The following is a 26,962-nucleotide window of genomic DNA, read 5'->3' as shown; positions in this document are numbered from 1 at the left end:
GAGTAGCTATAAAATACTATGTAAATGTTATTTCTCAGCTGTAATTGTGCCCAGACTAATAAAAAAAATGTACTTAGGCACATTTCTTAGGATGAAGGGTGATGAATAGACTTGACTCAGAAAGGCAGAGGAAGCTGAGGCACAGGAAAGTCAAATTTTTCTACGTCATGCAGCAGCTCAAGGGCAGAGCTATGAATAGAATAAAGATCCCAAGGTTTTTTTCATCTCAGTCCAGCTGGCCAAATGAGACTTGCTGTCCTATAATTACACATTCTATGTCTGTAGTTCAGGAGGGCAGCAATATGTTGAAGTTGCTTCCTTGTGGGAGAGGTCACCTGTGGTGGTTGTAAAAACACAGGCGGTATTTCAGAGCACTGTACTGATAACAAAGCATGGTCTGCACGGCAGTGCTGGTGGAGAGATGTAGGCACTGTAATTAGGGCACGATGTGGCTGCTGTGAGTTGCTGCTAGAAACTGCCTCAGATGCATCTGTGCAAGTGCACAGAACTAAGTGTGCAACCTGAAATGTTGTGAGTTCTGGGCTGGGGCTTTTCAGCCTTCAGATTTGTCTCATTGAAGGCCCTGTAATTCATGCTTTCTAGCTGCTTCAATACAAAGGAGTAATTTTTTTTTTATAGTGGAAAAGTTTAATTTTGCTCTCCATACAAAAGACCAGGACTCTCAGTTTAAACTCTCTTCTGTTTAAACTTTAAAAAAAACATACATGTTCAGTCAGATTAAACTTCCAGAATTTCTGCTCAAACAATGAAAGACTGAGCTTTCAGAAAGAGAGGAATAACGAAACAGTTCAGGCTGTTTTAACCATAGCAGTCACTAATGCTCTGGGTATAATTAGAAACCTAATTACTGTGAATTTACTTGCAGAGACTTTTCAGCCTTTTGAGACTTGCCTCACACAATTCTATCAGGTTCCAAGTGGAGCATGGGTGGTTCTCCATTAAACTGCTAGGAAATTAGTAATGCTGTTTTTTTCTGTTAGCACTGCTGTTATAATCTCTGTTTAAAAGTACCTAATGTGAACAATGGAAAGGCTTTTATTATTTTTCAATATGATTCATTTTAATATTATTTTCCATATATTTGAGTCCGGAGCTTTTGTGTTTGGATCAGATATTCATTAGAAACAAAAGCCTGAGTTAATGCAATGTAAAGAGTGCAAATTGAATTACAGTAGAAAAATGTGTTAATTTTGTTTGAATTTTCTAGTGTTGCCTTTTTATTTAACAATGCTTCAAATATAGTTTTAATATTTCTATACTTTTGAAATACAGGTTTATGCATTGATTTTAATTAGGTATGAGGAAGAAATTCTTTACTGTGAGGATGGGGAGACACTGGAACAGGTTGCCCGGAGAAGTTGTGGATCTCCCATCCCTGGAGGTATTTGAGGCTGGGCTGGATGGGGCATTGACCAACCTGGTCTAATGTAAGGTGTCCCCTGCCCACAGTGGAGGAAGTGGAGATAGACGATCTTGTAAGGTTCTTTCTAACCCAAACTGTTCTGTGATTGAAATAAAGGCCTTATTCATATTAGAAAAAAATTAAAACTTCAGTACTGTATAACAATGTATTACTTATCCTCACTGTGTATTTGATTTCCCACGAAGTTGTTTTTATAATTACAGCACATTGTATTATATAACAGTTTTTCCTTCTGTGAATAGAAACTGTGCTGTTATCTGAAGGGATTTCGGGTTGGTTTTTTTGACCTTTGAACATCTTGTTTCTTGATGTAGTTACTAAAACTTGTTTTCTTCCAAGAAGAATTAAAAATAGCTTGTATACTAAAGCTAAGTATTCTTTATGTGGTACTCTCCTATGCAAATTACACTTCCTGTGTCAAAGGATGGATGGATGAAGGAATAGAGAAATCTGCTGTTGTGTAGTGGATTTGCCACTCTTCTGATAGTTTAGATGCAAGTGCAGAATTCCTTCTTAAAGATTAACTCTGACCTCAGGAAATGGCAATTGAGAAGTGAGAAGAATCATTAGGGTAAGAGCAAAAAACTTGGTATTGTAAGTTCAGTCATTTCTAGAAAACTTTATAATTACAGCATTAAAAGGAGCTAAGAAAATAATTTCTTACTGCAGACTTCAATGTAATTTCAGGAGTTTAGAACTATGATTTTGTTCAATGTGCAATCATGTGGTCAAATGATTTAAAAAGAACTCCTAAACCATCTTGGCTGTTGTGTATTAATTATTGGTGTTGACAAAATTTTGTACTAGTGTAAGTATACTTTGTTCAGCCGTTCTGTGTTTGTTTGTACCTTTGCAGGAAGGGAATTACCCCATAAGGACCTTTACTTATCCTTGTTACCATTCAGTGTAAACTGATCTTGGGATGGTTTCTTCCTTCAAGGACCTGTTTATAAAAATATCTAAGATGACTAAATAATAAATTTTTACTTTTTCCAATGTGAGCATTTTTTCATATTTTATACTTGTCTGTTTCTATAAGTATTGATGGTTTTCTTAAGGCACATCGTGCCTCATGCTTGAAGTGAAAGTTGCATGCTTTTTATTTTTTTTTTTTTTTTTGGTGAGGATTTAAGTTTTTTGCCTGGTTCTGTGCCTGGTTCTGTGCTAATTTTTTTCTCAGTTAAATACTTCAGTCTTTGTAAAGACTAAATAACATGACAAAGTAGGTAATATGAAATGGGATTTCTGTACTGGAAAGTTTCTGCTGAGCTCCTTGGCTAAGAAGTTTCTGCTCCTCTGGCTTGTGTTCAGATATCTAAACAACTTGTGTAGTGAATTAGTCCGGGGAACTGATATTATATGAAAATACAGTGACTTTCTATTCCTTCCCCCTCCAATTCTTTAGGAAATGTTATTTTAAATCTGTCCCAGACAGACCAACATGCTTAACTCGGGGTATTTACAGAAACATCGGGGTTTTTACAGCAACAAACATCGGGATTTTTACAGAAACATCGGGGTTTTTACAGAAACATCGGGGTTTTTACAGAAACATCGGGGTTTTTACAGAAACATCGGGTTTTTTACAGAAACATCAGTTTTTTCCGGGGGCTCCCTGAGCCCCGCAGGTGAGGGAGGAAGGGCGGCCGGGCCTGCAGAGGCGCCCGGGCACCGCGCGGGGGCAGCACAGGCCCCGCCACGCCGCGTCGCGGCCGCGGCAAAAAAATGTTAAAAAATGTTAAAAAACCACGGAAAACTCCACAAAGAAAAACCCACAGCATTTTTATTTTCATCGCAGTTACAGAATGGCAGCTGCCACCCCCGGGTGAAAATTAAGAAAGCCTTCCGTGGAGTCATTTGGTTTTACTGTACCTTAATGTGGAGAAACCTCACTATTTATATCCACTTATATTTAACAGTCCATTACTGTTACCTATAGCTATTTTCATAATCTGATCGTCCAGATGACATCCTGTGACAAATTTCTGGTTTTATCTCCTGTTCAGAAGGTCTTTCCTACTTGAAATTTTGTATTTGCCCAAAGAATCTGGAGAGATCACACAGGAATATAAGGTTTTGAGTACCATGCTTGCATTATTGCAGGCAGAAGAAAATCTAGACAAATCTAAATTTTTTAGGAAGTCAGACTTTGTTACTTCATTAACTTAGAAAATAGCTCATTCTATTTAAAGGACTTCTGCTAGCTGAGGAGAGAACATATTAGATATGTTCAGAATTTCCATCTCTGTTCTGTTGTTTAAAGCAGAATATTTTTGCTCTCTCACCTGAGTTGCTTGTATATTTCTCTCTGATTCTGTTTAGCCATTATTGTTGTAGGCTTAGTAATAAAGACCTCTTTTACTAAAGGTAACTGTAGTGCACTCACATTTGTGTGCCTACATGTGTAATGTGTAAAGAGTGAGAAAAATAACCCTTTCCATCTTATATTATGTGTCCAGGTATGGTAAGCTAGGAGAAAATAAATGTACGTGGATTAGTTTTTATGTTCAATTATTTCAGGTTTAAAATACCTTTAAAAAATCGTAAGTGTTTTTAAGAATAGAGCAAGACTTTGCAAAACTGGGGGATAACACTAGCTGGATTGAATGTAACTAAATTTCTAGTCCAACCTGCTGGTCAAAGCAGCATCAATTATTAGCTGAGACCAAGTCTTTATCCAGTTAGGTTTTGAAAACTTCCAAGAATGGAGACTGCACAACCTATCTGTAGAGTCTTTTCCAGTGCATCACTGTCTTTGTGGTGAACAGATTTCTCTTTACACCCAGCAGTCCAAACCTTTCACTTCAACTTGTGCCCACTGCCTCTCATTGTCCCATGCAGCATTTTGGGGGAACCAGGCTCCATTTTCTGGGGAGTTTCCTGCAGGTGCTGGAGGGCTGCCCTTTGGCCTCCCCCAACTGCTGTCTTCTGCAGGCTAAACAAGCTCGTTGCCTCAGTCTCTCCTCACAGGCCTTGTGTCAGTGCCCTGCAGTTTGATCATCTGCACAATCCCTGCACAATCCTTTGTTTGTCTGTAGCCCTCCCTAGGGACCCGGCATGATGTAGTACAACAGAGGGTTCGTTGTTGTTTGGAGTGGTTTGGGTTTTTTTTTTGTATTTGGGTATTCCTGTACCTCTTGTCCTAAACTTTTTTGCTGTTTTATATCAGTTAAATAGTTCTATATACTTTTTGGTATGTCACCTTCTATTTCAAACACCTCTTTGTCATGCATTTGTTGCACTGCAGGTGCTCGTATTGGAGGTGGTTGAAGAAAAGTCAGGTCAATGAAGGGACACTTAACATGGAATGTACAATACTGAATGTATTTAATATACAATAACAATGCAGGTATTGATGTAGCTGCCACAAAGGCCTTATGCTTCTCAAGGGGATCAGTCCAAAAGCAGTTACTTTTAAGGGAGTATAGAACACAGTGATGAGTAGAAAAACATACTTCAGGTACCAGGCACCCTCTCTGGGCAACCTGTTCCGTTGTGCTCTGCTAGAGACATTTTTCCTAATGTCCAGTCAGAACATCCTAATCTGTAACTTGTGGACATTGTCACTTCCTTCCCCTGAAGGACTTACAGGATAGATTGACAATTGAATATGTGTTCCATATGCCTATGCTTTTTTTTTGGTTCATAATTGTAGGTACAAAGTGACCAGAAGGCAATGTGAGAAGTAATTACCAAAGTAATCAGGGCTATCTCTTGAAATTTCAGAACTCAACAGATGAGAAGATCAGTGAGGAAAGGCAGTGGCTCTTTGTGCAATACTTCTAATTTAGGCTCTGAGTGCTTGATACACAGCTGTTTAGTAAGCTCAGAATAACAAAGAACTGTTTGAAAGAGGATGGCTGTTGCTGACTGCTGTGTAATCAGAAGCTGAGGGCTCATGAGAAGATGATGGTTGCAAGGGAGGCCATGCGTGTTGTAACTGGTTCCCTCTGGAGAAGGTAGAGCTGCTGAAAATGGCTGGACTGGGTGTGAACACTGTTGTGTTTTAACCACTTCTACTGCTGCCAACTATTAATGATAGGCATGTCTGCATTATGACTAAAAATGTAGAAATATCTGGAGTGTTGAACATAAGTTTGTTCATTATTGAAGTGACTATAAATTTGGGGTTGCAACCTGTTTCAGAGGGAGCTGGGGACTGCAATGTATTGCATCCAAAAGGAGTGGTGTCCTTAAAATCTCCCTTATGTACTTATGTTGGGTTTTTCTATTCCTTTTGAGCATTTGTATTGCTTATTTGATCAGGTTTCAACTTTCTGGACATCTTTCTTCAATTCAGTTTTCTTCAAGTTCTGCACTTTTTGGTGTAGCACAGATGTTGTTTTCCGAACTATTTTTGAGGTAGTTTATTTTTTCAGTCAGGCATCCACACTAAGCTCTTTAAATCTCTCCCATGAATTGCTTCATTGATTCAAAATTCTGCGGTATAGGAACACTGGAGGTATTTCATTAATTGTGCAATAAGATATATGCTGGTGGCAGCCATAGGGTTGTATGTTGCAAATTAATTTCCCTTTTGAGTCCATTTAGCCATTGCACAAAATTGTCTTTCTGCCTACAGTGACTGCACCAACAGTAGTGGTTCTCTCTTCCTCATGGCAGCTCCACTTATTGTCCTTGAAAGGTGAGATTTCCAAAGCTACTAACCCATAACAAGTACCATAATTTCTTTTATTTTAGTAGGAGTTGAGAAGTAAGTGTACTCCTTTTCTAAGATATTTTATAATATTTTTATAATTTCCTCCTAGTGTGCGCCTGTGTACACTTTATAACATATTTTAATTAAAAAGCATTACTTGTGGTATTTCCTTTGTTTGTGTCCAATGGGAGCTGGTGGGATGAATGTTTCCAGAAGGCTTCATTTTGCATAGACTGCTGGGTGGTTCCCTTCCTGCATCCTGTACAGTGTGAAGCCTCATCTTCTGGAATGTCTGTCTGGTCCAATAAAGTGTTTGGGGAATGCAGTTACATGGAATCACCTGGGGTATAAATCCCCTGCAACTGTCTATTGAATGTTGGCTCTGTCAGGATTACAAACATGTGGAGGTGCTTGCATGCTGCAAGTTTCATCTTGAAGATAGAAGCAAATCTGTGTTAATAATTTTTAATTTCCGTTTCTTCTGTGTTGTTTCTCCATCAAGGCAATTGTTTTTTGGCTTCTTTTAAAGGACAGACTTGAACCAGTCTCACATTTCTAGAGGGATGTTGGTCAATTGTACTGCGATAGAAGTTACATTGTTGTGATTGTAACCTTCTTAGGACCTGGATAGTATTGAAGAATAATGTTTCTTTGGCCATAAAACCGAAGCCTCCTTCCTTATTGCTGTCCTAATCCTAAAAAATGTTGCAAATAAATGTTCTTTTTTTTTTTTTTTAAGCACTGACAACAGCAAGATAATATCAGCAAGTGAGAATATCAGTTCTGAACAGTCAGTCTGTAGGTAAGAAAGGGATGGTGTTAAGTTCCAAAATGATTATTTAAGTTTTGAATACATAATTAGTATTTATTTTAAATGTATTTTCATATTTAGGTTATATTTGTACCTCAGTGCTATTTCCTTGCATTTTTGTACTCCTGGCACTCTGACATTTAGTCCAGCTACCTCACTGAGATTAAGAAACAACAGGGAGCGAGCTGGAAGTACAAGGCAGTTTCCTTTCCTTCTGTATAACATTTAGGTAATTTCTAAGATACTTTAGTAAATATTTAATTTGAAAAATTATTGCCCTATGCTTTTTTTAAAATGTAGATTAATAAGCTTGATTTCTAGTACTGTGTGTTTTCTTGATTATCTGACTTTAAATGTTACTGCTTGGTTTAGAGGTTGTATATTTTAATAATGGCCATTAAAAATGTTTTCCTTCATAGGAAATTGTAGCAAATAGCACTGGAAAGAACTACCTCAGGTCTTTCTCTGGGCTTTTAGAAACAATATTTTTAACATATTTTTATTGCAACATATGTCATAAGTACTCTATAAAATCTAATCAGGGAAACTGGTACAATCTGTCCCAGTGCTTAATTGTTCTTCACTCTAGACAGATTTTTCCTGATGTCTACTCTAAATCACTTTGACCACAATGAAGTCAATTGCAAGCTTTTCTGACTTTCACCCTCTCTTGTTTTGATTTTTTTCTCCCTTCAACATGTGTTTGTGAGTTTTTGATTAGCTGATAAGATTCTTAGAGTCTTATTTTTCTTCAGGTTTGAGCTTTATAATCTTTCTAGTGGAGAAATTTTTAAAAAATATTAAACATTGTCACTTCTAAGTACTCTCTCTAACTTGTGTGTATGCTTCTTAGAGTGTGGTGCTCCAGCATATATTTCTTCGGAGTGAGTGGAATAGAAAAATATGGTTTGCAGTTGTGCTGTAGTTGATGCTTTTCAGTGCAAAGGCGTAGGAGATTCAGTGTTGTGGTGCCAATTCAGATCAGCTTGCTGTTCACTATAACTCATTACAACACCATTGAGTCCCCTTGGAAGTACTTTGTTCCCTTGCCAAGATCAAATACTTGTATACTTGCCATACATTTGGAAGTCGTGTTCCTGTGGAATATATGAAAATTTGGTTCTAAGTCTGCTCTTGATGGAAATACATGAAACCATCCTTGAAGCTTCAAAGTTGTGTCCTTTGGGCAAAGGCAACTGGCTGCTGTCTCCCATCGCTTCAGAAGAAGACGCTGAACTGTATGGAAGTGTCTTGTTGACAATACAGTTAAGGACAACATGTTTTGTTCAGTTTTTTTTTTTTTTTTAAATTTTAAGCTCTGTAGACATTTTCTGTCATATGTCACCCTGCCCTGAAAAGTTTTGAGATCAGGTTTCTTTTCTACTGCAAGTTGTACAAGTTTGTTTCTTCTCTGTACTCAAGGAGTTCTATTTTCTGTTTTGTTTGTTTGTATTTTCTGTAGTTCTGGATTATACTTTAGTACATTCATTCACAGTTCAATTTTGGCATGGTCATGTTAACCATATAATCCTAGTTAGTTTTCCTTACTCTTGTATGTCTTTTGCTCCTTGTGCTTGTTCACACAGGCTGCCTGTGGTGAGATGCCTGTGCTTCAAATCACACTTGGGGACATTTTTTCCCCTGTAGCACTCATACAATTTGTGCTTATCCTCCCTCATGTTGCCTTCCACATGAGGGGACGAGAACAGCAGTACACTCGATTTCTGAATGTCTCTGCTGATGAAGATCATCAGCTGGACACTGTCAGGGTGGTGTCTCCTCGGGTTCAGGGCTTTTGCTGAAGCTTCATGGTGACCCTGCGTGGATGGGTCTGGAATCTTTGTCACAGGGGAAGCCCATGGGATTCTCTGCCTCACCTCCCTGTTTCTGCTCTTGCTGTGCTGATCTGCAGTGTGATGGTCCTTCTTCCAGCATGGGCATGCTGGGTTATCAGGGGACATCAAAAGTACAGGAATCTTCCTGTGTTGTTTCCCCTAGGACCATTTGCCAGATGGGATGTAGCCTTCAAGTTGCGTTTTGAAAAACCTTGTGGTAGAATATTTGGAGTTCCCTGATGTGTGGCTGTTGAACAATACACTGATTTTAAGATCAAAAACCCCCTTTTGGCTTTACAGAAAATATTACTGTGGTGTTGACTGGGTCTTGTCTTTCTTAGAGAATAACCTTAAATTATTTTCTATTTGTTAATTTAAAAATTTTAATTTAAAAATTATTTCTAAGGCTAAAACTGTATTTTGCTAATCACAGAAGAGGGTCTTGGGACAATAAATATATTAGCATTATAACCAACCCAAAACCTGGCTTTGTAGTAGGAAGTAACCAACATATCTGGAACATCTCTACAGGAAGAGGGATAATTAATGAATAAAGCTAGGTAGGTGCTTTTGATAGATGGAGTATTCCAATGGTCAGGGCTGGATGTCACCTTATGCAGTGCAGCTTTGGAACAGCAGAGGGTACTGTTGGTGTAAGATAAAAAATGAGGTTTTTCACACTGAGTTTGGAATTTTTCTTGCTCCTAATATGTTATTCATTGGAACTGTTGACATATTATTAGTTGTTGTTGGATCACTGCCCCGTTTCCAGAGCATGCATTTATGGATTTACTAAGTAGTTTTGTGGAGAATCCCCCAATTAATATAAATGTTTTCTCATTAGTTTTGATATCACAAAAAGTGCTTCAAAGATGTGTATTCTGATACAGCTTTTTTGTCCTTCAGTGTTGAGGAAGGACTGTTTCTTCTTTCTTCTTGATTGAAGAGTTGATTATATTGGAACTTTCCAGAGAGTTTTTCTTCTGGAGATAAACTGTAAAAAAAAAACAGTAAAGGTTTGGGGACAAAGTTGCAATTATTCCATCTCTTGTTGGACAGCCCTGCTCTCTCCTCCTGTGTTTTATTTACCACATTCTTGCACAGTCTCTGGCTGCTGTTCACCAGAGTTGTGTTTTATTTGAATGTCAACAGGTGGGCTGTTATTTAAGACCCACTTTTAAGGAATGTTACCATTTTGCCAGGGATCATTTCAGTTCCGTGGAAATGACCTGAGCTTTCCAAATCTAAGTTTCTGAGAGTACAGTTACATAGTGTGTTGATTTTTGTGGTAAATCTGCTCTGATTGACTACTTAATAGTAACATTTTTAAGGACTATTTTTTGTGACTTCTATCCCATACTTTTTCAATGATCCAATTTACCATCTCCCCTCACCCTGTGAGCAGTTGTGATGGCACAGCTGTGCTAGGGGCAGTGTCAGTGATGTGTTGGGCCACACAGGATGTAAAAATCTCCTGAATTTTGCTTTCCTGTGAAAGTATCATGTGTGGCCTTGAGCTTGGTGTTAATTTGGGGTTGGAATTGGTAATCCTGATGGAAGTGAGACACCTTCAGTTTTGTCACTGCTATATTCTGCCTGTACTGTAAAGTACTTATGGAAATGGTTTCAAACTGAGAGTGTAGGTTCAGGCTGAATATTAGGAAGAAATTATTTATTGTGGGGGTGGTGAGGCACTAGAAGAAGGTGCCCAGGGAAATTGTGGCTGCCTCATTCCTGGAAGTTTTGAAGGCTATGTTGGACAGGGGTTTGAGCAACCTGGTCTAGTGAAGTTGTTTCTGCCCATGGCAGGGGTTTGGAACTAGATGGTTTTTAAGATCCCTTCCAAACCAAAACATTCTGTGGTTCCATGAAATTCTGGTATGGGCTTATTTAATATTAAGTTGGCAAAAATAACTACTTTGCAAAGCAGAAAACCTCACTTGCAAAGTGATCTAAGCCACAGAGTCAGAACACACCCCTTATAGGTATAAGGCATAATAGGTATAGTAGCAAACTCACTGAAGCACTTCATGTGCTGAGTCTACCTCTCATCGTGGTTTGTCCTCATGGTCCTTCATTCTTCTGCTTGTTTCTGGGATGGTAGGTAGCTTTTAGTGATGGGATCTGTTGGGAGCAGAAAACAAGATGCCTTGTAGGGGTGGAGCTACAGTGGAGGGAGGAGTGGATAGAAAGGTATTAATGTGCCTTGGGGCTTTGGCTGCAGGAAACTCTGCCAGCACTGGCTGTAATTGTGTTTTAAAACCACTTGCATTCTTTGTGCTTCAACCCTCACCCTTGTTTCTATAACTTACCTTGAGCCAGCTGTTTCTGTTTGACTGATGGCATGGCAAACAATGCCAGCCTACCGCAGAATAGCAGAAAACCAAAATGGAAAGTCATCTTGCCAGTTTGACCTTTCAGCCAGGGCAGTCCTTGTGATGGCTCAAAGGAGGAGTCTTAGGGGAATGGCCTGTTTGGGGCTGTGGAGGGAAGCTGTGCCTTCTGTGGCATAAATATATAAATTTTCACTAGCAGAATGCAGGGCATTAATAATCCACCTGCTTGAAATCTTCTGAAGGGTGGAATTTGGTGGGGGAATTTGTCAGTGCAGGACACTTCAGTCATGTTGAATGTGTTGAACAACTCTAGAGAAACTTCCCAGATCCTTCAAACTGCTTCAAATTGGCCAAAACACTATAGTCTGCACATTGTATTTAACTGGCTGCCCCTCTTGTGAAAGCCAGTAGTAAAACCCAGTTTGTTATGGGTAATAATCATGACCTCAGCAGGATCGTTGGATTTTCGCACCTGGACTCAAATAGTAGCCATTAGCATTATATTTTATTATACTGGGAATGAAATTCTTTGTAAGTGAGCCCTAACATTGTAGTTATTATATTTACCCTGTGCTCTATTCAGGATAAATTGAGTTCTCACTTTTTTAGGGCATTGTTAAGAATTTTTTGCCTGGCATCATCTTACCAGCAGACAGGAAGGTTTGCCTTTTTTTTGCAGTTGATTCCTCTGCATTTATTTTTTTCTGAAGTAGTCTCAATTGAGGGGCAATACTTGCACTAAAATCCTAAGAGCAATACTTATTTAGAACACAAGTGTGTTTCACAGAATCACAAAATAGTTGTAACTAGGAGGCACCCCTATACTACAGATGTGGGTTTCTTTCTTAGGTTTAAACAAAATTTCCTGCTTTTCAGTTTGTTCCCATTGCCTGTTGTCCTTTCACTGGGTGCCTCACCTCTGAGCTCATCTCTGCCTTCTTTAATCCTTCCCATCAGGTTATGTTACTGAGATCGCCCTGAGCCTTCTGTGCTCAAGGCTGAGCAATCTCAGCTTTCTCAGCCTCCCCTCGTGGCAGATGCTCCAATCCTTTAATCATCTTAACTTGCTGGACTTGTTCCAGTGTGTCTCTCTAGAGGGGAGCCCAGCAGTGCCCCAGTCCTGCAGCAGAGCCCCCGTGGTGCTGAGCCAGGGAAGGGTCCCTCACCCTGGGGCTGTTGGCTGCCTTTGTGACCAGGGCATGCTGCTGGCTGGTTCAGCTGCTCCATCCAGATTCCCAGGTTCTTCTCTGCAAAGCTGTTTTCCAGTAGGTTGGCACCCAGCCTGTAGGGCATAGTTATTCCTCTCCAAGAGCAGGACTTTGCATTTTTCTTTGCTGAACTTCATGAGATCTGCCTGCCCATTTCTCCAGACCTTTTCCATATTTTTTTCTTGGCAGGAGGCCCACATTTTCTCTAGTCTTCTTTTTACTGCTCAGTTACTTGTGGATGCGCTTCTTGTTCCTGACCGTTTTCAGCTCCAGCAGGATTGACCTTCCCAAGTCATCCTTTGCACACTAGGACAGTGTCTCAGCATTTGTCCCTGCTCACCTGACCCTGCTCCCACCTCTTGTGTGCATTTTTTTTATATTTGAGTATTGTCAAAAGCTCCTTGTTGATCCATGTAGGTCTCCTGGTACCATTGCTTGATTTTCTGCACATTAGCTCTATGATTCTTGAACATGGTGGAGGTCATTCTTCTAAATGAGCAAACTCTCCTGCACCAGTCTTCTCCCAAGGCCTAAATCATGTGGGTTTTTCTGAAGCTGGTCCCTGAATTCTGCTCTTGTGAAGCCCAGACTTATGATCCTGCAACATTTATTGTTTCCTTTGCCTTGGTTCAGGTTTAAGGTGCTTGGCAACTTCCCTGGCTTTAGTGTCAGCAATCTGCATTTATTGGAGGTGGCCAGGTCAATGTTTTAATCTGAACTAGTATTTCAGTATCAGATATTCATACTTTGAGTGAACCAGACAGACCAGTTGTGGATACGTACTAAGCGTCCCTGTAGAAGGCTGGTATGTTTTTGGGTTTTTTTTAATGTTCATGATTTATATTTACTGATCCATCTGTTCCTTATGTATGTTGGTCTCATGTACCAGTGCTGGTACTTATACCATTAATTTCTCCCACTCCAGTTGCTGGTCACAGATTTACCTTAGAAAAAAATTTCCATGTAGTTAGATGCCATTAAAATTACTCCTTTTCTAGACCCTTTCTCATTCCCTTAATGAGGCCTAAATTTGCACAATCTGGCCATACCCTGGATTGTTCTGAGATCATGGTATAACCCAAAGAATTTCTTCATGCTAAACCTGCCCTATCCTGCACATATCCATAAAAGAAAAGCTACACAGCTAGCCTAGGAATTATATAGGCTGTTCTGTTTGTTACAGCTCCAAAATCTCCTCAATATCTATGTGATCATTTATAAGTTTCATGTACCATGGGTATAGCCAAGGGATGATGGGATTCTGGCAAGTGGTCTATCTGCTTTTTCAGGAGTGGTTTTCTCAGTGGAATTTATCCAATGCCTTTCCTCAAGTTCTGCATCTTCTCCCAACACCCCATTATCTGTAAACAGTGGCTCCAGTTGCCTGTAAGCAGTGGCTCTACCAGATGATTTTAAAGGAGAGTGGATACACAGTTCTAAAATGCTATACCTCAGACAGATCCTAGTTAGTATCAAGTACCCTGGTTATGACAGATGGTGAAATGCTGGCAAAAGTGCTTGCAAAGTGATTTGGGAAGGCTCTGCTTGCTGTCATTCACTACTGCCAAATTAGCTTAATTAAAACCAGCTGTGGGAAAGTGCTCTGCTGCAACTGATAACTTTGTTTCCTTCTCTGAAGTCTTGTGGGCCTGGGGCTGGTGATAACGATTGCTCGGATGCAGTGAGGATCTTAAAGTGGTTGCAGTACTCTTACATATGTGCAATTTTGAAATTGGCCCTAAATCCTGCTTTTGGCTTGCGTTTCTCCATATGGAGTCCTTGGCCTTGTGATGCTGAGGTTTGTGTATCGCCTTGAATAGCATCTACTGTGGTTAGTGTTGCCATTTCTTGATTTGGTTTGGGAGAGTTGGTGGGCATGTTTGTTTTAGTATGGTTTAAAAGGAATGTCAAGGTTATCCAGCCTGAGAAAGTCACTCTTTTATTACAGTTTAAAAACCGTATAAAACCTAAGAACCTCTTCCTCTACAACCAGTCCCTGACTTCAAAACCCAACAGCTTAAGCCATTCAACACAGTTTGCCTTTTCTGAGTGACGAGCAGTCCTTTGTGTTTTGTGAACTGCTGTCTCAGGCTTCTGCAATATTCTTTATTTGTAGAATGCCCTACTCATTGCTATCTCACTTCCCTTAATCCTCTCCTCTCTTTCCCTATCATCTGCTCAGTTGTGTAGGCAATTTCCTAGTCAAATTTAGGGCCAAAAAGTTGCCAACATTGATGACTTGTCACAAACCAAGAAAAGGCCTTTTTCTATTTCTGAGTTGGTCCCACAGCTGCCAACATTAAGCTGTTGGGTTTTTTTGCTAGTCAAATGAAGTTGTGTTAGATAAGGCAGCTGTTTTAGAATAAGGTTAGTAAAATGACTGTTGCCTTTTATAAGGAGTTCCGCTAGTGGAGTAATCCAGAATTGGTAAAAGTCTAAAATTTGTGAATCCCAGTGAGCCTGTGAAATCCTGGCTGGAAGCATACTTCAGCAGGTGGCTGGAAATGCTAATAAGAAATGGAGTCTGTTGTGGAGCGCTGTGGAAGTTTCGTCTTTCTGAGATTACAGTAGATTTTCTTTGTGGAAACTGACTTAGAAAGGGAGTTGTTCTTGGCATCTATCAATTTCTGAAGTTTCAACTTTTAGTGAAGTAGAGTTGGCAGTTTCACAGGATCTTCAACAGCAAAACAAATGATGCTTCAGTGATGCTGCTATGCTGGATGCTGGATTACTGTTCTCAAGGAAGTCTATCCCTTGTCTCGATATTTTCAATAAAGTAGTCCATTGGTGTGGATTGTTTTGGGCTTTTTTTTTCTTTCTGGTTTTGGGGTGGGCTTTCATGTTTTGTTTTGTTTTCAAGAGGCATTTTAATTGCAAAGATGCAGGAGACTTTGTGGCTTTCCTGAATAGTCTCACCAAATATGTTTGGATGCAGTTCTCTGGTATTTTACTGCCTATTCCAGTTTTGCGCACAAGCTTTGGTCACTGTAACCTTCACTCTGATGAGGATATTTTTGATAGAATTTGTCAATGGTCAGTAAAAGTTCTTGTAGCTGGAGGTGAGACTGGCATCTTTTTTTGATGTCCTTTTCCCACTTAGAAGAGTGGCTGCTGACTTTTAGTCACTGCTGCCTTGGAAACTACCCTATGAGTTTTTTTTTCTTTTTTTAAACAGGCTGAAACACTTCATGGGGGGCGCTCAGCAGTTTAATTCCATTGATCCTAGGCTGCAACCAATGTTTCTTCTTACTTAACCTTCTGGGTGCCTTGGAATTATTTTAATGCTTTATTTGGTTGGTTGCTTTTTTTTCCTCTCACTGGCTTGTTTCTCTGCCAAGTGCTAATTTAAAGGGATTCATTGTATTTTTCTATGTGGTGTGATCGGAGGAACACTTTTCTTTAGATTGTCTCCAGCTGTATTTGTCCAGGGGCTGAGTGGTGTATGTGGTGATCAACTTCCACTCCTGCAGCTGCTATTTCAATAAGTTTTTCATTGTCCTGCAATTTCTGCACATGGAAATGAGGCACTACTGACAGTGTGTAGTGCATCCCTGGGTTATTTTTCTTATGCTTTGATGAACTCTTTTTAAAAAAAATAAAATCAAACATTTCTGTAAAAGAAAATAATAGGAAATGAGCATATATGTACTGTTCTGTAACTGTGGTTCTTGTTTTGGAGGGGTTTTTTTTGTTTGTTTGTTTGGGTTTTTTTTTTTTTCCCTCTGAGTATGGGTGCTTTCATAGTCAAGCAGATATTCTGGGAACACCTTTATTTCACATTTGCCCGTGTCAGTGTTTGGTTTAGGATGTGAAAGCTTTTGTGTAGACATAATGCCCTTTGTAGACCAGTTAGTGTATCAGTAAGTAAATTGCTCTTCAAGCCAGTCAGCTTGGGAAGAATTTATGCTGCATATCTCTGAGTATGTCTGCTACCTATAAAATCACATATTGTATAGGATCTCTCAAATAAAAATTTTCATTTGTAAGTCTCAGCATGTTTTGGAAACTTAGTAAGTTTTAGGATTTGATGGGCCAGAAATCTCTTCAAATTTTGGAATCAGTTGTGGCAATGCTGTTAAAAGTTAAACAAATTCCCACAAACTTTCCCCTGGCCCCAAACTGCAAAATACATGAGTGAAAAATGGATCCAGCAGACTTTCTGTTCAACATCACCTTTCATGTTAATAAATGATCTAGGTCCTTGCTATGCAAAAGAAATTCAAGTGTGGTCATTTTCTAGACAAGATGCCTCTAAAAGACTTGTATTCAGGAGATATTTTAGGTTCATACCTCATACCTTACTCCTTCCTGTGATTTGTTTGTGCTCCAGGCAGAGACAGGAGAGATGACAAATCTCACTGTAAAAACTCTACACAGGACCTTGTTGGCAGTTATTGTGGTAGCTGGGTCAGATATTGCGTGCTTTAAAGTTTTGGGAAGCTTTTGACCACTGGCTACAAATCATAAGTTGTAGATCATTTTCAAACAAACTCAAGAATGTGAATTTCCTGATGGAAGTATTTGTACTTCTGCTTTTGAGAAAGGAGGAGTTCCTGAGAGTTAGCTTGGAAAACAAGATGGTTTTTGCATGTGAGGGAAAGGGAGGAAAAAATAGTTGAGTGGCTCAGTAGGCATAAAACCAAGACCAGTCTACTATAATAGTTGTCCTGATTGTCATTAATTATGTAAATATCTTTATTTATGTAAACCAGAAAATAGTGTACATCAGCCTTTCAGAGTTCTCTGACAGTTGTGTGAGTATATGTAAGTTTGAGACACAAACTGTATTTTATTAAGGTAAAGGCCCATGTCCTTGTTTAGAAAAAATGCTGCAAGACTAAAGCAATTTATTTCAAAATATAAATGCTTTGTGTTTTATAGTATCTAAGCTAACAATATATGGGTTTTTTTTGAAATATGAAATACAGAATTAATTTTCTCTGTGCTATGTAATTCTCTAACTGCCAGTACCTATTTTCTGTCTTGCAACATAGATTGTTATCTTCAAAGAGAGAAATTGTACTGTTTTGTAATTTATAACATTACATGGAATTTGGGAGTATGACTGACTTTGTGCTACAATAATAATTGAAACCAAAATATGAGGTTTGTCTCTGGAGGTCATGAGCTCCTTACAATACTGAGAATCTATTTGGGATTAGCTATAAAGGATTTCTCATTGTCAAGAAAATAACTTCTTGGATACCAGCCTTATTGGTAGAGTTTGGCCCGGGTGTTTTTGTGACTTTATGGTAGTTCTGAACCTTCTCTGGAGTTGTGCTCCTCAAAGCCAAGTATATCTTCCTTGAATGCCTGCAGCACTTTGATCTCACCTTGTCCTTTTTCTCTGGAACTGTCCCCCTCCCTTCTGGAAAGTGCAAGGTAAGGAGCAGGTGCTGTTGGCCTTCCCCTGGAGCAGGGAGCTGTGATGGACACGGAGGAGCTGCATGTCCCTGATGCTCAGTGAAGCACCATGTTGATCATGGCTCTGCAAAGTTATGTAGTAGATCCAAATAAATACTGATCTTATGAGCAAAACATACCAGCCCTTCCTGCCACCAAACAGTTATTTGGGCACTGCTGGAGACAATAGCAATGTAATGTCCTTCTGGAGCATTTGCCAGCTGGCGCAGGACACCACATCTTTTCATTCCGTTCATTCATTGCAGAATAAAGAAGATTGCCATGCTCAAACCATTTTAAAAATACATCTGTTCAGAACATGAGTGTTGTTTCTTGTTCAGTTCGTTTACCACTTCATAACAAATGTCCTGATGAAAAAGGAGCAATGCACAAAACAAGTGTAAAAAGGTTGGTTGGGTTCCATGAAATTCATAAAAATTGCCTAAAGAAATGCTACTACATCTCTCAAGTTCCGTATCACTAAGAGAGTTTTATTTTCAATTAAGTGACAGGAAATTGAGGGGTGATAGAGAATGACTTTTCTGTTTACAGTGTAACCAGTAGACCTTGATGCCACATTAAATTCTCCAGACAAGTGATAATACTTTGCTATATCCATTCTTAGCTTTCAAGCCTTTTATCCAAGGGTCTTTGGAAAAAATCAGATTGTTTATTTTTATGGATGAGAAACAATTTAATCGAAGGACTTGTTCAGGGCTGCATGGGTTATGGCAAAATTACCCCTGTTGGCTGTGGCTTAGTTTGCAGAGACTCACTCAGAGCCAGCTGTGCCTGCCCTCCCTGCAGCAGAGCTTGTGCTGAGCCTCAGTGCTCTGTGTCAAGTTTCCCAGTGTCCAGGCTGTAGCACAAAAGGACCTCATGTGTGCAGAGTGGATGGCCAAGGAATTTGAGTTCAGATCTAAGTCAGCTGTCAATAAAATAGGTATTTTGAGTCAGCCTCAAAAGTAGAGAGAGAACCTATAGACCTTCCTCAGCACCGTGTGCTTTGTAAATGGGCGTTATATTTAAAGAGATAGTGGCTAGAGCAACAATGCAGAAACTATAATTTGTAGAGTGCATAAGTGAATTATTGTTAAGAATTAAATATTTCCATTATTATGATATCTCTCAATGATGTGTGTTCTCAAATGAGGATGAATCTTCTCTCACAGGTACATTACATGAAACAAGCATTGTCCTGTTCCCACATCTCCGTACCAAAATAAGTATAGCCAGGTGGTACACAGGACAGGCATTCAAATTTAGTGCAGCCTTATTTTAAGATAATTTATTAAACCCAGAGTTTATTGGAAATGTTCTTTACAATCAGATGTTTCCTGTTGCTGAAGATGTGTCCTGTTGCTGAGTGACTTTTCTCTTCCCATAAAGGGACTAAGTTTTGAACTTTGAACTGGGTCTCCTATCAGCTGCAGACAGCACTGTACTGAAACTCTGTATGTGTTTTGCTTGCCAAAACTTGCAGTCCCTCTATTTGCTGCTATTCGCTTTCACATTTGTGATTAGGAAGTGTGCCTGTACTCTGTTTGTGTCTTTATATGTAATTTCTCATCTTAGATATTGAAAATGTTAGAATTATGCTGCTCAAACAATACACTTGAGATCTAACTCCTTCTGGTGTCTAAACATGGGAGCAGTACTAATTGTTTTTGCCAGAGTATGTGTATAGGAGCTGAGATTATCAGTGAGAGTGGTATTATATGTGTTTCCTTTGACCTTCACTGATGCTGTCTGAAGTGGAGCTTAGGTGATGTCTTATAATTAGTACTTGAGTTTTAAACTATGAATATGAGTCATTTGGAACATCCTTGAACTGTGGTACAGAAGATGTTATTGTAGTGACCAGTGCCCTTAACACAGAGCCATTTCTGTGTTCAGAAAAGAAGGTGTTAAGTAGGAAAATCCCTGGCACTATAGAAGAAAGAGCTTAGTAAAGCAAAACAGACCAAGCTGGGGGAACGGAGAGCCCAACATTAATGCAAAAGTAGGATACTTAATAAGTTAGTAGGATAGCATTTGTCATTAAACTGAGTAAATTACTTAGCCCTTCCCTAAATCCATCTTCAGCATGCAAAACAATGTGTTAGGAAGTAAAGGTTGCCCTGTCAAGGAATTTTTAAGTGCAGGCAGTTATGTTTTACTGAATCTGAGGAAGAATATTCATACTTTAGATATCTAAGTGAGATCTCTAAGACAGAACTGAAATTTTTCAGTTCCTTTCAGTTCTTTGGATATAAGAATTATTCAGTATGTTGCATAGTCGTTATAAGAGAGGGTCTTATTCAAAATAGTTTTTCTTTGGGGCAGGAGATGGTCTAAGATCTTCTTGCCAAGTGAATCCTGACAGTAGAATGTGTTTGAGAGTGCTTTTGTACACTTAATTTCCTGACTGGGTGAAACATAAGAATAGCTTTTGTTGTTATTGATAACTTTGTCAGCAAGTTATAAAGAGTTTCATGCATTAAATATTCCTTCTCTGGTATGTCTAATTCTAGAATACTGATCTCAAACAGAAAATAAATTTTGATGGCTATTGGGATGTTTGATCCTATACTTTGATCCAGTACTCAGCAGAAAAGGGGAGACAAATGAATGATAGACCCTTAAGGGTGTTCTTCTAATTCTGTGATAAAAATGAAGCACCTAATTTTTTTGTTTTCATTCTGACTCTGAATCAAAATTTTGTTGGGTAATATTACTGCAGTTGCCATCCTCAGGCCAGTTGATGGAGCTTTGCAGGATACCTGGTCTCTGATCAAACTCTGGAGGTATGAATTACATTAGATGTTATTAAATACAGGTTGTAGTTCTGTAGGAATCCATCAGAGTATCTGGAGAACAGGAGTGTATGGAATGAGAGACATTGATTATGCATATAAGAAAGCAATACAGACCTCAGAGCTTGAGCATCTGACTAAGAATGTGCCAAACCACAGCCTTAAGTAGTGATGTGTTCTTGTATTCCCTGTTTGGCTTGGCCTGTGGTGTGTGTTGCTGTAATGGTATGTGGTATTGAGGCTGTGTTAGGCCTTTATTATTAAACTCTTATAACTCCAGTGGGACTGACAGTTTGTGGTTTCTCAGGACCACTTCCAAAGCAGCACGCAATCATGTTGTTTTTCTTGGGGAAGTTACTTTATTGCTGAAGTCTGGTTTTGCTTGCCTTTATTTATTTATTTTTAAACCCTAAACAATCCTCTCCCAAAAAATAGATAAGTTATTGGTTCAACTTCTTTGGTTTCCAATAGGTTGAGGCAAATATCTGCAAATCCTATAGAGGGACTTACTATAAAAATCTTAACTGAAATTTTGAAACAGCACTTAGGTAAACATACAGTTTATATACAGTTCTTGTTTGAATGTGGATTATATTTGCGGTTCTCATTATGTGTTGTCACTGCTTGTTTTTTGGTTTGCATATTGCGTTTTCTTCAATAATGAAATCAAAGTAAGGATAGTATTTGTGTTGGAAATGAATCCATGTATTTGCTCCTACATGATTTTAACAACTTGACACAATTGGGCTTTTAAAAGCTGTTTCCATATATCTCTTCAGTGCACTACCCACATTAAGTGTTTATCTTTTGATGTGCAGGGAATATGAAACTTCAGATGTTTTTCAGTGTGGCTTTGTTTCTCCTACAATTCTGCAGTTTGATGGTGAGGATCATCACTCATTTGTGAAGACCCAAGTCTTCATTTATTTTTCTGTTCAGAAACTAGAGTACTGGAAAAGATACAGAAGTGTGTTACAAGAGCAGATGAATGCTAGTCTGCTGTCCAGAAATGCCCCGAGCTAAGGTGCACAATATATGCAGCAAGAAGGATGATTTAATTTGCCTGTCTGGGGACAGGGAAGTGTGGTGCACAGTTACTCAGGCCCTGAGAAAGGTAAGGGGTTAGCAACGCTTGAAGTGCATCCTTTGCCTTGAAATACAATCACTCCACACACCTGGATGTCTTAGCTGGAGTGTGGTGTAAGTGCTGCAATAAATGTAGTCATCACAGATTTGCTTGCAGGTGAGTTTTTGGGGGTTTGGTTTTTGGTTTTGTATTTTCTTTTTCTACAAAACAAATCCGTGCAAGTCCAGTTGTGTTCCTTCAAAGCTACATTTAGCTCTGGGTCCTGTTTGGAGCATTGTTGGGAATGAGTTTAAATTTGTTCCCAGAGCAGCACTGAGGGTCTTTGCAGAGTCTGTCTCTGAGCTCCTTTTTCCTGAATGGAATGGGATCCTTGTGTTGGTTTCACAGCAGTGGAGCAGGGTCTCGTACAAAACTCCTCCACACTCCAAAGGGGCTGTGATGGAGTGCATTCAGGTAGCCCTGCACAAGACTGTTTTGTGGGGGATGAGGAAGCAGATTTGTTGATTTGGTCCAATTTGTGATGCTCTAACTGGATGGTGGGAGTGAGGGGAAAGTGACCCAGAGCATAGGTGCCAATGCAGCTTGAACCCAAAGTTGACAAAAAGTGACCCAAAGCAACTTTGCAATCTGGCTGGTGAGGTCTCAGCCATCATTATTCCTGGCACTGAGTGCCTTCTAAATTGAGTGAGTGCTTGTGCTGGCTTTGCTTCTTCTGATGGGTTGGATAAGATCCAAAATTACATTTGGATTTTGCTATATCTTGTTGTTTTGAGGTTTTTTTTTCCCTTTCCTTTTTTAAGCTGCTGAAAAAAAAGATTGTAGTTAACATAAAAACAGATGTAAAAGACTGGCACTGTGGTGTGTGTGCTGTACATATTGGCAAGTTACTGTGTGTCAGATTTCATGATTTAGGCATAAAGGCTGCCCTTCAGTTAAGGCAGGAGAACAAAAATTTAAGCTTATTTATTGAAATAGGGATCTGAAAGGTTGGGGACTGCTCCTTCAGGCACGAACAGTTCCTGACACCTAAGCAAGGGTGTATGTAAGTGGGTATGTTTTACATTGTGTCTTAATGAGTTTTGAAAGATAAAGCTGTTGAAGATTGCCTTTGAAAGGTAGAGCACATTCTGGGACTTGGGGGAAGGCACTGGGTGCAGACAGAGCTGCCACTTTGTCTCAGCAAAAAAGACCCCCTAAAAAGTCAGGAGGATTTTGAACTGAGCGATGACTGGAAGAGATTTGAAAATAGAAGCAAAGAAACTTTTCTCCTTATGTTTGTGGAAGCAGAACTCAGTGTATTTGCAAGTAAATCTGGCTTGCTTCAAAGAAATGTTTATCTCCAACTTCTGACAGAAATAATCTGTAGCTCTGAATTTGGATGTGAGTAGCTTTTGGGGTAGAAGAAAGGTGACATCTCAGCATTCTTCAGGTTTGTAGTTTTTTTCACTTTTGGAGTGCTAATATCAGAAATAAACACAGTGTTTTAATAAAGATCCATGTTTATGGTATTACTTCTGGAGGTTGAGGAGGAGTTGACTCTAATACAGGTTATTCACAGTGAATTTGATTAGTTGAAACTAATAGTAGCATGAAGGACTGGTTTGGAAAAAGGAGCTCTTAATCTGCTTGTAAATTGCTTTTTTTATGTGAGGAAGATAATGTTCTCAGTTAAGGGAATGAAACATTATACTCTTTTTGTGGGTTGCGATAATGTTAATTTGGTACTTGCAGTGCTTTTCAGCCATTCTTAGATAAGTCCTAATATTTCATGTGCAGTGTTTGAATGCAAAATATATTTCAGAAAAATTAACAGCTTTTAAATTTGACATTAACTACGAAGCAGTACATTATGTTGATAAAAATATCAACAGTTTTTGAAAAGTAGGACCCCACAGAGATACTTTAAAATTGATGGCAAATGAAGTTAATGCAGTTAAAATGAATTAAACTCCTTGCTATTTAGAATAATATAATGATGTCTGCATTTTATTCCCAAAAGAGGAAATACAGTTGTTAAGTCCAGATGGATTTTTATTTTTGTTGGAGTAAGTTTTGAGACTAGTAATGTCTTCTTTTTAATTTTTTTAATGTTACTACCATAGTGCTAGATCCAAGACAGCAAAGACCTTCTTTTTCTAAATTCTTTTAAAGCCATTCAAATTAACAGTCCTTTATTAAAACAACAGTGTTTATTTTGAAAATTAGCAGTTTCTTCTTACGTTTTTAAGAGTTGGAAAATAAGCATCAGGATAATGTAAAATATAGAGAAGCCAAGGGCTCAGTTCTGTGTCAAGATATTTTCAGCTCTAACATGGTAACTGCCTGCGATTGTAGCCTGCCTAAATTTCGAGTGATGTAGCAGGAGGTTAAATTCTTTTCAGCAGGCTAGGTCTTCTTGTGCTTGAGCTTTTTGCCTTGCACTGAGGCACTGCACCTTGGCAGCCTTTGTGGTGCTGCAAAGGATGTGTGATGAGTTGATCACATCTGAAACCTGAGTGATAAAGAGAAATGTCAAAGGATTCAGTTTATTCATTTACATAAAGATGAAAGGCAAGTTCAGCTATTGCTGTGTCAGTTTAAAGCTTCTCAGCTCATAAAATTAGTAATCCTATTGTGGTGGTTTGTTCTTTTTTGTGTTTTGCTCATTGGCAATTTATGTCTAAGTCCTGGGCCCAATTTCGCTCCACTGGTAGGGGAATAGAATTTGGTAGTCTTTCTCCTTCAGTTACGACTTCCATGAAAATAGATGGCAAACCAGGAGGCTTACTGCCAAAATAAGTTTTGGTTTGTCTCAAATAAGCATAAAGCTGGTAGAAAGCTCCATTATCGAGCATGATCCCGTAATGCAACTCCACTTGGAACAGAATTTCAAATTATAACTGATAATTTTGCAAATAGATTCTAGGCTGGAAGAGTCCTATATGAGGAAAATGAATGACTAATAAAGGGTCTGGATCATGGGGTGAGCTGAGTGCAAGCAGGCACTAAGGGTTTCTATGTGGCCAAATGTCAAGTTGCATATATAAAAACTAGGATCTTTAAACCACATTTCAGGCAAAGGGTGCCCCATTATATGAAGCAGTGACTAAAAGTGTCAGGCATTAACTAGTGAGCAAGAGTTTCCACTTCAGTCATGGATAAAAGCATTGTTGTGAGTCCCAGAAAGAAAAATAAAAGGGTTTCAAGTAGAGAGGTTATATTTTCTTGATGCTTGGCACATGTGCTGCATATAATGCAAAGGTGAAAAGATATTGATGAATTGAAATGCACTGAGTTGGAAGCCACTACTGTGAGTAAAGATGTGGGAAACATGGTGAGCATGGAGTACAAGGAACACAAAGTGCTTGGCTTAACAAACTGTGTCAGGGACAGAACTGATTGTAACAGGTGAGTCTCCTAAGTGGGGACAAAATATTAGGAATATGTCTGATAAGAAAAAAACTCTCTAGGCCAGCAGTCAAAGCATGTTATAATTCAGTTGACCAAGCGTATTAGACATAAAATGAAATTCTTTTCAATGACTTGTGGCTACTTCATTGGTTAACAGCACTGTGATTTATTGCATACTCCATTGTTCTACCTCTGCTAGGTGCCTGTTGTTTTGTCTGGTTGGTGAAGAAGTTGTTTTGCTTCCTGGCAGAAGGGAGCACAAGGAATTGCTTAAGCAAAATAACAAAGAATGTTACAGCAAGAAATGCTGCTGAAAGAAAGGGGAAAATGAACTTGTACTCTTGTGTTACAGATTCAGTGGTTCTTTCCTTTGACTCCGTTGGACATACAATAGGCTCAGGTACAACATTGCCTTCTTCTCTATCTCCCACCTCATGACAAGGCTTCTATTAATTGGACATGGTAGCCATGTTGGGAGGCACTGAGTCAGACTTCTGTGGGAATCAGCCATCTAGCCAAAGGGTAAATAGCTCCTTTCCCAAGTGCAGAGGGAGTTTTAAGAGCCTTAGTAGGACACAAGGATTAACCTGCGTGACTCTTCCCTTACCCAGCGAGGAAACGACGTGCACACATGTTGATGATGCAGTTTGTGCTCCTTTTCTCATGTGGAAAGGCATTAAGATGATGTCACCTACCAGCTGAAGAAAAACTATTTCATGCTACTAGGATAGTTTCCCAGCTAAACAAACAGTTGAGTTATTTGGGGAAAGACATTAGGAATGCTTCCAGGAAAGAGAAGATGAAAGTGTCCTAAAACCAATAAACCAATAGGGCTGGAAACTTTTTTTCTGGGTGGAGATTGACCAACATTATTGAACCCAGGGCAAATCCTTCCCAATCTCATTGCGTTTGGAACCTAAGCATGACCTACAATTAAATTGGACCAGAAATCAAAAATTCTTTTGTGCTGGGGGCACTTCACGGGATCAGTAACTCTCCATTTGGCTGTGTGTAATGTGCAAGCTACAGCCAAGGCAAACCATAGTAAGCATGATACTTAATGAAATTCAGTTTACAAATGTATATAATGATATATGAAGTGCAAGGGGAAGGCTAAGAATTGCTCTTATAACTTTAAACACCTTAACACTTAAAGATGGGGGTATTTATTGTCTTCCACAAAATGCAAAACCCTTGCTTGGATTTTTTTTTGTTTTATCATGCTTGCCAGCCTTTCCTCTTAGCTTGATAGGGGGAACATGCTGCCTTCCAACATAGCACCTGTCTTCTGCCTGCACACTTTGAAAGAGAGCCTGCTGCCTGACACTAACATCGACACTTGAACACACATCTGATTTACTAACCCCTGAACTAGTGGTAGTAACTTTGTTTAAAACACTTCAAAATTTTTCTACTCTCCCTGTATCTCCTCTAAAACTTATATCTGGAAACAGATCTATTCTTAGTGCATGATCTGATGTGAGAGTATCTCTAGCGTGCCAAATGGATATGTTTTCATGTGTATGGGGGGAAGAAGCCCTCTATTAATTCTCTCTTACTAATTAATGTGTCATAACTGAAGTGTGTTGCCTGTCTCCTGTGCTGGGTGGTTGTCTCTTCAGTCTGCAGAAGTAGGGAGGAAGTTGCATAGGTTTGAGAAACCCTTGCTTGAATTTTAACCACAGATTTTGTGTCTATGGAGTTAACCATAAATGTTTCCACCAATAGGAGAGTAAACTTAGTGATGAAAAACTGTTCAACTGGTTCAACTGCTCTGTGTCTTTTGGAGTTCTGTTAATATGGAGGGTGGGAGACAGACTCATGTGAGCCATTGGGCTGCTTTGGTCTGTTTTAAAAGAACTGGTCTTTATTCTGCTTGCATTTTACAACTCAAGCTTGGATTGGTTAGGAATTGAGACAGTAAGACTTGATCTTTTGTAAACCCTTTCACTGCAACAAGACTGACTTCATTAAAGAAACATAAAGAAAAGTC

The 26,962-nt window shown here is 39.1% G+C and overlaps 1 protein-coding gene across 12 annotated transcripts in view; it reads left to right on the top strand.

Moving 5' to 3' along the window:
• Positions 1 to 26,962, top strand: part of ST3GAL3 (ST3 beta-galactoside alpha-2,3-sialyltransferase 3) — a 180,324-nt gene that overhangs the window by 17,550 nt on the left and 135,812 nt on the right. For 8 of the 12 annotated variants that reach the window (XR_012057133.1, XM_030278917.3, XM_072932793.1 and 5 more), the window contains exon 3: positions 25,322 to 25,369. The exons of the other annotated variants lie outside the window; for them this stretch is intronic. Coding sequence is in view for 7 of the 8 variants with exons in the window: in XM_030278917.3 (XP_030134777.1) it covers positions 25,322 to 25,369 (48 nt within the window). In the remaining variant the exon portion in view is untranslated. The remainder of the gene's footprint in view (positions 1 to 25,321; positions 25,370 to 26,962) is intronic. 12 annotated transcript variants of the gene reach the window in all.

This window comes from Taeniopygia guttata, chromosome 8, assembly GCF_048771995.1.
Source record: "Taeniopygia guttata chromosome 8, bTaeGut7.mat, whole genome shotgun sequence".
NCBI classification, from domain to species: domain Eukaryota; kingdom Metazoa; phylum Chordata; class Aves; order Passeriformes; family Estrildidae; genus Taeniopygia; species Taeniopygia guttata.
This window is presented reverse-complemented; position numbering and strand designations above follow the sequence as displayed.